The sequence below is a fragment of the Morone saxatilis genome, unplaced genomic scaffold (assembly GCF_004916995.1).
Source record: "Morone saxatilis isolate NCDOM2014 unplaced genomic scaffold, NCSU_SB_2.0 Contig16, whole genome shotgun sequence".
Classification (NCBI taxonomy): Eukaryota; Metazoa; Chordata; class Actinopteri; family Moronidae; genus Morone; species Morone saxatilis.
This window is the reverse complement of record NW_023339718.1, coordinates 5,350,790-5,362,121: the sequence shown is the minus strand read 5'-3', so window position 1 is coordinate 5,362,121 and position 11,332 is coordinate 5,350,790. Positions and strand designations below refer to the sequence as shown.

Below are 11,332 nucleotides of genomic sequence, written 5' to 3'. Positions count from 1 at the left end.
GCTGGTCTACAACAGCGACGACAACCGCACCTCCACCAGCGCTGATGATGTCACCGTGTCCCTGAACGGACTGGAGGGGCTCACAGGTACGCTAACGAACTACTGCCAGCAGATCCACCAGGCCTTTGTTTGTGTAAGACAGTCCTCCCTGTTACCTGTCTCACATCCAGGTCTCGTGTATGTGACGTATTACATCGACAACAATGTGACCAACCCGTACGAGCTGTGGCGGAGCTTCGGCAGCCCCGACTACCCAACGGCACAGCAGTTCAGACTCCTCAGGAGTGTGCAGGTAAACAACAAACAACACTGTCAATCAACATCAACATTATCATGTTCACAATGCTGAATATCACTGGCTCTCAAACTCCCTCTAGTGGTCTGTGGAGGAATCTCCAAAGAGAAAGAGCACGGAAAGTCTGTACTGAAGTAGAAGGTGTTACATTACTGAATTAAAGCTGCAAGCAGAAATAACCGGGCCCTCACAGTCCACAAGTGTGGACGCACTGGTCTTTAGATTGCACTGACTGAATCTGAAGTCGATCCGATCAGTTCCCTAGGAGGAGTTTGTTCAAATACAATACGCCAAATTCCAAATGGCCAACTTTCTGTTGGGTTTGGGTCCAAGAGCAGGCGTATTCATTGATGAAGATCTTGTTCAGAGCAGCTTTAATCTTAATGTTGGATGTCGTTGTGTCAGGACCCTCATGTTGACGGACCCTGGGACGTTCCTGAAGGGGACACTCTGACTCTGAAAGCCAGACTGTCTGTGCCGTCCGTCCTCCTCATCCATGTGTGTGCGCAGCCCAAAGCTGTGCCAGACCAGGTGAGTACCAACAACAACAACAACAACAACAACAACAACAACTAAAGATATATAGAAGTATTATTTATCTGCAGCAGTTGACGGTTGTGCTGTCTGCAGTTGAGCACGTGTTTCTGTGTCAGACATGAGAATGTGAATGTGTGTCAACTCAAAGCTTGATGGATGGAAGGGGAACAACAGGAGAGATGATGATGAACTGTTTGACTTCAGGTTAATGGATTACGCTTCATCAGGATCACCAAAGGCCAAGTCCTGATTGTCTGGTCAGACCACTGCGTTGATTCCAAGTAGGTGAACGTGATTGTTTCTTTATTTCTGCAAGAAAATGTAAATGAGTTGAAGGCTATTGAGTGGGATTTTCTTAGGAATCAAAGTATAGACTCAAACAAACACAATCCCTCTCTAGCAACACCCACTGGACGTGAGTGGCAGTGTCTGTATCTGCAGCTTCTTTCAGTGAAATCAAAGAGGAAACACATGAAGGATCATGAAAAGCTTTAATTCCTGCCTTTGAATCTCTGTGTATTTGCAGATGCATTAAGACATTCGAGGTGGAGTTCTCCTCGGAGCAGAAGGAATTCAGCAGAATCAACACTCAGGACACCATCTTTACATCTCACGTTTATTCACCGGGTAAGAATTCGTTCACCTTTCAGACTGTATTTCAGCACTGTGGCACCCGGCTGTGGAAATAACACTGTGTTGTGTTGTGTAGTGGACCAGGAGGTCGGCGGGGTGTACAGAGTTCGAGCTGTGGACTACTGGGGCAGACCCGGGTCCTACTCGCTGCCAGAGAGCTATTCAGAGGAGCACTAGAACAAGGTCAAGTCTGTTCACTGTGTGTGAATCATTTTGTACAATCTGAATATTTTACAGAGATCAGTGTGCTGATTATATGTTTTAAAGTCATTAGTGATGAATTAAGTGCTGTTTGATTCATTATAAACATACATTTATTATTTATGCCCTCACATTTCTGATGTATAGCAGTGGTTGGAATTTCAGATTCATTTCATTTAGATTTTCTTCACTTACAGTATTGGATAAAAGTGACTGAATTCAGTAATCAGCAACTCAAATACGTTCATTTCTGAAGCTGCTGTAGATTTATTGACTTATGGAGAGTCGTCAATAACTGACCTCACTGTTACAGAAACTGTTCAATCTAATGATGCATTCATTAATAATCTTTTGTTATCTGAACAGCCCTCGCAGAAACAAGACAAATATTCCCAAATATAATCATATTATCGAGCAAAAAGTTCCATGTCAATTTTGCTTCTTAAAACTAGCACAAAAATCAGCCACTGAAAGACTGTAATGAGCTTTGTGCTTATTAGTATTTTGGTCCCTTTATTGAACTGAAATCTTACAATAAGACACAATTTCTTCAAACAGCCTGATAACAATAAGTGAATTTGTCTTAAATTAAAGCACCAGAAGCTTCTTATTTTTATCTTTTTTTATTAAAACAATGAAACAGCTGCTTCATTTCCAACACTGGGTTGGAGTGTTGTGCGAGTGCTCTTACTTTAAAAATAAGGACAATAATCTTGTTCCTCTGCTGGGATTTTATGCAACCATTGTTGTTACTGGTTAAATCGAGCTCAATATTAGCTGGAATAAAGTTAGGTTAGGTAAAGTTAGATATATTTTTTTATTAAAACCAGATTACTTTTTTAATGCAAAACATGCTCGACAAGATTATTTTTCATTTCCCAGAAACAAGGCTTGTCTTCTTTGCAGTGTGTGATCTGATTTTAAATGTGTTTTATTTTTTATACTGGATGTGTCTCAGATCTTTGAACTATTGTTTTTGTATGTTTGTGTTTTATATGTTTGTGTGTTAAAGTAAAAGTTGGACCAGTCTAAGTTGCTTACAAAAAAAATAAACACAACAAGTTTCTTTATAAAATTTATTGTCCTCAATACAGAATATACACAGTGCAGATGTTACCCATCAGTGTGACAATACTGAACACTTGGTTATATCGTCACATTCTCCCAACCATTATTAGTTTGGCTTGTGAATATAATTTCATCTTGGCAGTGATAATTAGGTTTTTGTTCACGGGGCGTCGATTGGATTTATCCGATAATTCTCTCCTATGATGTTGGAATAAATCATAAGATTAAGAGGATTATTCTCCTGTTTGTGTGTTTGAGATGAGCTCCGTCTTCATTTTGGGCAGGACGAGCAATCCAGTTCGATGAAGAGCGGCTCGACAATCTCCACCTCGGGAGCAGTTTAGCAAGCTCCTGTTAAAAAAACACATGAAGATGAAGAGTTAGATGAGTTTAAACATAATGTATATAGACAGTGACAGATCTAAACAAGGCCTGGTCACCCCAGTTTGGTGTCAAATGCTGTCAGTTAATTCATTTAGATTAATTTTTAAATGGAAATTAATTGAATGATCTGCCACATTTTTAGACCCAATGAAGTTTTGGAAATAAAACAATTTATTGGTTTGTAATACCATCTTTTTGAGTTCATGAGGCATTAGTATTAAACTGTTTCATAACCAGTTAAAACTTATTATAGTTTCAATATAAATGTTCCTAAAAAAGAGAAAATGTGTCCTTGTAGAAGTCTTCTGTGTGAGCTATATCCTTTAAAACTGTTAGAATGAGTACGTACCAGACTGCAGCACAGGCTGGAACTCTCCGGCCATGCAGATTTCCTCCTGTTTTTGGCGGACGACTCTCTGGATGGCAGGGGGGAGGCCACGGGGGTTGCGTGAGAAGACCAGGGCATAGCCGTCCTCGCAGCTTCCGTCCTCCTTCAGGGTGCGGCAGGCGTAGGTGATGGCGTAGTTGTCATAGTCAGTGTCAATGATCCAGTAGTTGTCACCTGAGAGAGCGAGAAGTTAGTCTCAACTGTGTGCGAGAGAGAGGATGAGAGAGAAAATACGCGTGAGGATGCTTACCGCCACTGGACAGGTAGCTGGCCAGACCCTGGTAGTTCATGAACATCTTGCCGGGGCTGCCGGGGTCGGGGACGGAGTACTGAGCAGCCATGTCAGCACACACAACCCAGAACCTGGATGAGTAGAGGAAGCAAAGTCGAATTAGCAAGCAGGAATGGATATAGTTATTTTTTCAGACTGCTACTATATAGATTTCTATAAATAATATAAACACCCACCCAAAGAGGGTGACTCTGCCCCTGGAGGACGCAATCATGGCACCATCGTCATCAACAGTGTATTCAGCAGAGATGTTGTCCTGCAGGAACAAACCCTCAGGATCCTTCTTCTGCAGAGCGTACCACTTTCCTGAATACTGTCGGGGGAAAATCACAAAGATGAGTCTGATTCTTCTGATAGTCAGTGTGGATATGCACATAGGCAGTGAGAGGCAGTTTTATTTATAAAGCATGTTTCATACACAGATTCAAGGAGCTTTACAGTGTCGTTAAAAGGAAGGACAGTTCAAACATAAAACAGACTTAAAAGTTAAAAACGGTTAAGTTAAAAAGAGCATGAGAAAAGAGAGATCTATAGATGATACAAGAACAAAAATAAAATAATTAAAAAAATAATAATAGCACAAGCACATGTTTTAGAAGCATTTAGGTAATGTTTGATGTTTGATTCTATAAACTGTCAAATTTGGGTTTGAGGTTACGGATAAGAATGCCGAGTACACATTACTGTATTACGTATGCTGATGATTTTCTGGTTTACTTGAAGGATGCAGATTATTCTGCTCAACCCGTTTTTCTACTTGTTCCTCTGTAGGAGCTAGCTAGCTGTCCTGAAGTTAATATTTACTACCAATTCAATTTCTCAAATAGATATCCCTTCGCTGTTTAGAAAGAGAATCACAAGTATTACTGATTTCCTGTCACTGAGTTCTGAGTTCTGCTTGTGGATTTGTGAGTATTATATTGTAGTCTATATGTCTGTACTCACTCTTTTGGGGTCAAAGTCCTCTTTGACTGTGAAGCTGTCGACCACGCAGGAGGCCAGGCTCTGCTCCACACAGGCCAGGAACAACATCACCACGGCAAAGAGTTGGAAGTCCATTCTGGGCAAAAACCAAAGTCAGACACGGGTTAATTTACATTCCTTGTTGTACTTTAAATCAGTATTCCTATTTACTGTTAATAATTTGATGTTAAAGAAGTAAAGAAGTATGTATTTGGTCCCCATGAAGCAGCATCCTCTTACCTTATGTGTAGGAAGAAGCAGCAGGAAGTTTTCAGTGCAGAGTTGTTGCAGTGTCTGAACTGTGGTGAGAAGACGGTGCGCGGTCCTTTTATATCCGATGCACAGACAGGCTCACTGTTTATTTTCACTTCTTGAACCTAAATGCAGATTTTAAATCTACCACTAATCCAGTTAACAAAATCCTCCGGCTGTAAGCTGATGAACCCTCGCATTCAGCACTGTATGAGCTTTACGTAATTGTTTGCAGGGCTCTATAACAGCATACATAATGGCAGATGCCCCGGTGGCCTGAGCCTCAAGTCACACGTCCACGCCCATGTTTACATGAGCAGAATATTTTAAGATCTCCAGTGGAAGCCAATGTTGATATAAGGTTTGTTGATACCTGCTGAGAAAGTATTGTCACACGGGGTGAACAGAACTGATTTTAGGATTTTAGGTTTAGGTGTGCAGCCATCTTTCAGTTTTTTTGTCCATATTCACATCAAATCTTCCCCAAAACAAGTTTATAACAAAAATAAACTGTCATACTTTTATGTTTTCTTGTTGTGTATTTATACATAGCTTTGCAACACTTACTTCTTTATGAAAATTCATGCTTTTATCACTTTATGGCACATTATAAAAGGCAATTGTATTTCTCACTGATATAAGTGTTGTATATCCCTGCAATGACAAAAAGGTATTTATAAAATAGGCAACACTTAAAAACAAAACTGAACAACAATAAATATAAATTTGCAAGGATAATAAAGAAAACAACAGAAACAATAAAATGTTGATAGGAAAAAAATAAACACCAGGGACACAAATAATGTAACAACCAATAATTAAAACCTAAAAACTAAAGATACTTTTTATTGTCTTTTTGTTCATTTGAATAAACAAATAAACAAACATTCATTAAAAAAAATCTCTTTTGGTCAAAACGGAAACTTAAAACAAAATTAAAATAATAGAAAGGCATCAAGGACAAGGGGGAAAAATAAACAAATACAAATATTCAATCATATACACTAGTTTAATTATTTGAACAAAGACAAAATAACACTAAAAAAATAAAATATCTATACTTGTGTGTATATATACCTACATACATTTAAAAAAAACAATATAATTCATTAAAAATCTGAGAAATGTGATTCAGTTTGTGGACAGAACTTTTTATTTGGGTGTAAAACAAAAAGATCCACAAAGTTTAAGGTTCAGTTGTCAGTTTATTCTTAAACATTGTGGATGTGAGCTGTCATCCTAACTCCCTTTGAGGTCTAGATGGACTGAGACTGGAGGTGATCCACACTCTTTCTTCCTGGGACTACAGGGAAACAGAACAGCGAACTATAACATCTGAGCTGTATTGTTTTACCTCTCTGCCTTTATATTCCACTAAAACTTTAAGGTTTGACTGTATGAAATGTTCTGGAGAACAGCGCTGAGTAAAGAAGTTATGTCAGCAGAGGCTCAGGTGTTCCCGTCTGCTGGGTTAAGTAACGTTCTGTCATCTAAATGCTGCCAGAGCTGCAACCTGTAATCCAGGTCGAAAGCTGTCATATCGGAAACAGCTGAGCTGCGTTAGGGGACGTTTACACCCCGAATGCACCAGCAAACGCACACACAGGTGCCAGAGTGTGAAAACGCCCCACATACAGGACCACAGAGACACGTTTGCTTTTATAAAAGTAATTTACAATGTTTTACATCAATTCTTGAAGCCTGTTTTGTTTCAAAGAGCCCAGCTGGATAGTAGCTATTTTATCGTAAGGAACCCAGTGGATATAATATTCATGGTGTGAGAAATATACGCCGATTTAATCACAATCACATGAATCCATATTTGCTTGGAAAAGACCCCAAATGAAGATATTTGAACAATAAATGGTTTTATTTCCAACTCTACAGACATTTCCCCTAATAAACCTTTATCATTGAACTTTAACCGATCACTAAAAAAGTTTACAATGTGGCCCTAACAGGTCATTATCTCTGCAGGTATTGTTGTGAGGCCTGAGAAGACCAGTCGCCTTTCAGTAAGTCCAGCAGTATTTTTAGTCGACCAAACATTGTTGTTGTTCTAATAATAATCTCACCTGTCCTGAGGATATTAGGTAAGGTCTCGCTCGACCAAATATACACAGTCTTAACTCTAATCTGGAAAAAAAAGCTACGTTCAAATGATCCTGTTGTAGACACACATTTACTGGACACGTGCACTCCGGTGAATACACATTATAACATGTCTTATACTGTTTTTAAATAATATTTTTAAACAGTTAAAGATGTTAAGAGTTGACCATCTTGTAAAGGCGAGTCTTCAGTTCTGCTGTTCCAAAGCCGAGGAGCCAGAAGTGAAAACACACCTTTGGTGTTCAGTCTGATCTCAGGGCTCCTGGCTGGGCTGTAAGGGGTTAAAAGTTCTCACGACAGCAGAAATCAGACCGAATCTGATCTTTTAAAATTCAGATTTCATACGTGGTCCAAGTCAGATTCAGGTCTGATTCTTTGCAATGTGAGCTCAGTGTGAACAGTCACACCAGAGTTCAGGTGACTGTTGCGTCACCGTAGATCAACATTCGTCATGCGGGTCAGGTCAGGACCGAGACCTGCTCACAGTGACATCTGATTTGATCCAACATTTGAAATATAATGTGAACAGCCAAACAATTAAATTCTTATTTTCAAAGATATTATTTAACAGCTGAACAGTCAATATTCACAGAGCTTCACTCTCTGATTAACAGCCTCATCCTGTAATAGAGAAGTTGAAACCAGAGTTGACACACTTTTGTCAAAAAAGAACCCAATAAAGTCTGTTTGATTGTTAAAAATAAATTGTATTAAAAGTTTCTAAAATCAGAAAAACTAATCTCTTATCAATATTCACAGGAAATAATCTGCTCAAAATTCATCCAAATCTCTAGTTTTACACAAACTTCCTGCAGTTATTGAGTTCAGTTTGTGTTCATTGTTCAGTTTATCAACTGTTATTGTTATTAATGAATATAATCTGAAATATACATTAAATATAGTCCATCTACTCACTGATAGAGAAATGGGTCACTTAAGGACAAAGGTGGTTTAGAAGATGTGTAGGCAGCTCTGCTTCATTATATTGCTGTCACAGCCAGTAGAGCCCCACTGTGAACCCAGAAATGCTTTTATTGTTTCATTTCAAATGTAAACACTTTTACATTTGAAATGTTCAGTGTGGATCCCCAGCATTTAGAAACATGTCATATAAGTCAGATGCTAACTTGTATATGTTGGGAAATAATTAGCATTAATAAGCATAAGGGAGTGGTTTTGGAGGTTATTGAGCTTTTGTTGTTTTGTACTTCAGTATCAATACAAATTTCCCCCAAAACTTCTCTTTAAGAGACTAAAGAATGCAAATTTACATTGAGGATATATTATTAACCCACACCAACCAATCAATCAATATCACCCTAAAACTGAAAATTAAATCCCACAGCAAATATAACAAGGTGAAATAATACATCTGTAATTATGTTTCACCCTAAAAGCTCAACATTACTCTCCAGGATCAGCAGGTCACTGCAGGAACTCAAAAACTGTTTAACTTCACGACACCTTTCCCATAAAAGAGGATTAAATGACTCTTAATGAACTAAATTAATCAGCTTTCCTCAGAAATTATCCTTATAATGAACGTTCATCCTCTAACGATGCTGCTCAAAGGAAGAGCTGCTCGTCCGCTAATCCGCTCCCCCGACTTCCCTCCAGTCTGCTGAAGTGTCTCTGTGACAGATACTGAACCCCGAACAGCTGGAAGTTAGACACAACTTCATTTCCCCTTTAAAGAGATTCTAATGTTGGGTTTTAAATGGGAACCAGTGATTATAAAATGAATTTAAATAGGAAGAAAGTGAACATGAACGTACAGCAATACATTTTAAAGAACTTCTGCGTTTAATGAGATTATTAATGTGAACAAAATGTGCAAAATGATTCCTGATCATTGTAATAGAACGTGTTTAATATCTGTAACAGTGTCTACAGAACCAGAGGTCACATGCTGGTAAACAGAGACAAACACTACAGCGATCATGTACTGGTGTTTTTATGAATTTCTACATTACAAACAGGAACTTTAATAAGTTAGGAGTGAGGCAGCATTTAGCAGGGTGACAATGCTGAGTTCAGGAGCTTTACTTCACATGGTGTAACCAACTTTAACCCGCTGGTCCAGAGAGGTGTCGTATTATTCAAGGTAACAGTGAAAACGTCCACAACGCGGCGGCGTGGGACCGGTTGGGACCGAAGTTTGCAGTCGGTGCTCCAGAAAAAAGGAGGGAGAGGTTGGACATTGCACAGGGAGATCGTCAAACAGCGCAGGTTTACTTCAGAATGGTGTCTTGACTCGCTGTGAGAGGAGAACGAGGAGTTTATCATTAAACAGGCTTTCCACTGACTGCTCACAGTGTAAAGAATAATGTATTATACTGAGTGTGAGGGAGGCTAACCTTCTAGCAGCTTGGCGATGCGCTCCTGCTCCTCCCGAACCTTTTTCTCCTCCTCCTCGATCCTCTTCTCCTCTGCTGCGATCGGCTTCAGGTGATCTGAGAAAGAGAAGGTTTATTTAAAAAAAGAAACTTTGATTATAGGAAAATAAAAAACACATCACCCAGAGTGTCAATAAATAACCTGATTATGAGCCTACGAGTGTCACATCCACCTTAAAAAGGTATTTATATATGAGGTTTAAATTATTAATATATGAGCTGTTCTCTGTGTAAAGATACACAGCACGCAGACTGTACATGATTGTTCGTAACACAGAAACATCTGCTTAGCGTAAAATGAACTAAAATACAATAAAGTGCATTATAAATTAGTAATGCATCCTTTATTCACCGATAAAATTACATTTAATTGAGCTGGAACTTTGGTTTTAGCATCAGGGTTTGGTCCTTTTCTGCGCTTGACAAGAAGTATGTTTAGTTATTGTTTTAATAATCAAACTGAAGATTGTTGGTTCTTGGATTCTGTTTTTGGTTTTTTCCGGAACTTGGAAAGAGTCTATAGTTATAATATATCCAAGTAACTCTTGCTGTTTGTGAGGTTAGATTGACCCCCTGAGCAATGTTTTAATAAATCCCCTGCACATGTCGTAAATGGGGGGATGTCCATGGGCAGTTTCAATTCTAAAGCTGTCAATCTAAAGTCCAATCTAAAGCATCAACTAAAGCTTCAATCTTAATAGCAATCAATCCTAAAGCATCAATCTAACGGCGATCAATCTAAAAAGCCATACTTAAAGCTTCAACTAAGCTTCAAACTAAAAGCTCCAGTCTAAAGCGTCAGAGCTAAAGTCTTCAATCTATTAAAGCTCCAATCTAAGCCATTCGAATCCTAAACCTTCAATCTAAAATCTTCAATCTAAAGCTCAGCTAAAGCTTCAATCTAGAAGCTTCCAATCTAAAGCTTCAAATCTAAAGCTTCTAATCTAAAGCTCTGTAATTCTAAAGCGATCAATTAAAGCATCAAACTAAGGCCAATCGTAAATTTCAATCTAAAAGGTCTTTAGTAAGTTCCTAATCTAATAGCTTCAGACTAGATAGCCAACTAAAACTTAATCTAACGAATTTCAAAGTCTAATAGCTTCAATTCTAAACTCAATCTTTACACCAATTCTAAAGAGGCTCGAAAAGCTCAATCTTAAATGCCTTCAATCTAAAGCTCAAATCTAAAGCTTCAATTCTAAAGCCCAAGTCCTGAAAGGCTAATGCCACTCTCCCTCTTGTTAATTGTAGAAGTGAATCTGACTTGTGAGTGCAAGTAATAGAATCCATACGTGTGTATTTTATGCTTGTTAGCAATAACCCTGTTCCCCGGTTTTTACCAGATCGGCGATGTGGTAGTCAGCTCCTTGATGGCTGAATCATCTTACTGGCAAGAGGATATATGGTGAGTTACCACTAACAGCTATCTTCCAGAGAGTAAACCGCCAGGCGTCCCTCAAGCTCTGAGATCAGAAACGTCTGTTTAAAGGCGTAAAAGCTTCAAGTGACAAAAGCGACCAGATCCGTTCTTACAGCATCTTATTAAAGTGCCACTGGATGGCGCACAGACACCGACACCTCAAAAACAAGTCGAGACAGAAACAGAATAAAACTGATTAAAGCGTCTCTGTATAGTGTTCCACAATCACCAACTCTGTTTGTGGAATATAATCCTTAATTCACCGACTTAGATGAGCTTAAAAACAGCAGTTTCAGTCCGAGCAGACCGGCTATGAAACAAGCCACACGGGAGTGGAGGTCAACTTACAACACAACGCAGAGGGAGAGAGACCAACCATGTGACTCTGTTA

The 11,332-nt window shown here is 38.9% G+C and overlaps 3 protein-coding genes across 3 annotated transcripts in view; 1 reads left to right on the top strand and 2 right to left on the bottom strand.

Moving 5' to 3' along the window:
- Positions 1 to 5,489, top strand: part of idua (alpha-L-iduronidase) — a gene marked incomplete in the record, with an annotated part of 9,934 nt that extends 4,445 nt beyond the window's left edge. The window contains 6 exon segments of the mRNA XM_035657798.1: positions 1 to 86; positions 171 to 292; positions 701 to 826; positions 1,037 to 1,113; positions 1,359 to 1,459; positions 1,542 to 5,489. Coding sequence (XP_035513691.1) covers positions 1 to 86; positions 171 to 292; positions 701 to 826; positions 1,037 to 1,113; positions 1,359 to 1,459; positions 1,542 to 1,642 — 613 coding nt within the window.
- On the bottom strand, positions 3,075 to 4,857 carry LOC118325483 (purpurin-like). Its single transcript, XM_035658194.1, has 5 exons — positions 4,744 to 4,857; positions 3,975 to 4,111; positions 3,757 to 3,869; positions 3,468 to 3,680; positions 3,075 to 3,085 (listed from the first exon to the last, which is right to left on the bottom strand). The coding sequence occupies exons 1-5, from the start codon at positions 4,855 to 4,857 to the stop codon at positions 3,075 to 3,077; spliced, it is 588 nt and encodes a 195-aa protein (XP_035514087.1).
- A 3,418-nt stretch (positions 5,490 to 8,907) lies between the features above and the next one.
- Positions 8,908 to 11,332, bottom strand: part of atp5meb (ATP synthase membrane subunit eb) — a 3,976-nt gene continuing 1,551 nt past the window's right edge. The window contains exons 3-4 of the mRNA XM_035657797.1: positions 9,483 to 9,578; positions 8,908 to 9,382 (exon numbers count right to left, since the gene is read on the bottom strand). Coding sequence (XP_035513690.1) covers positions 9,357 to 9,382; positions 9,483 to 9,578 — 122 coding nt within the window. The 3' untranslated portion in view covers positions 8,908 to 9,356. The remainder of the gene's footprint in view (positions 9,383 to 9,482; positions 9,579 to 11,332) is intronic.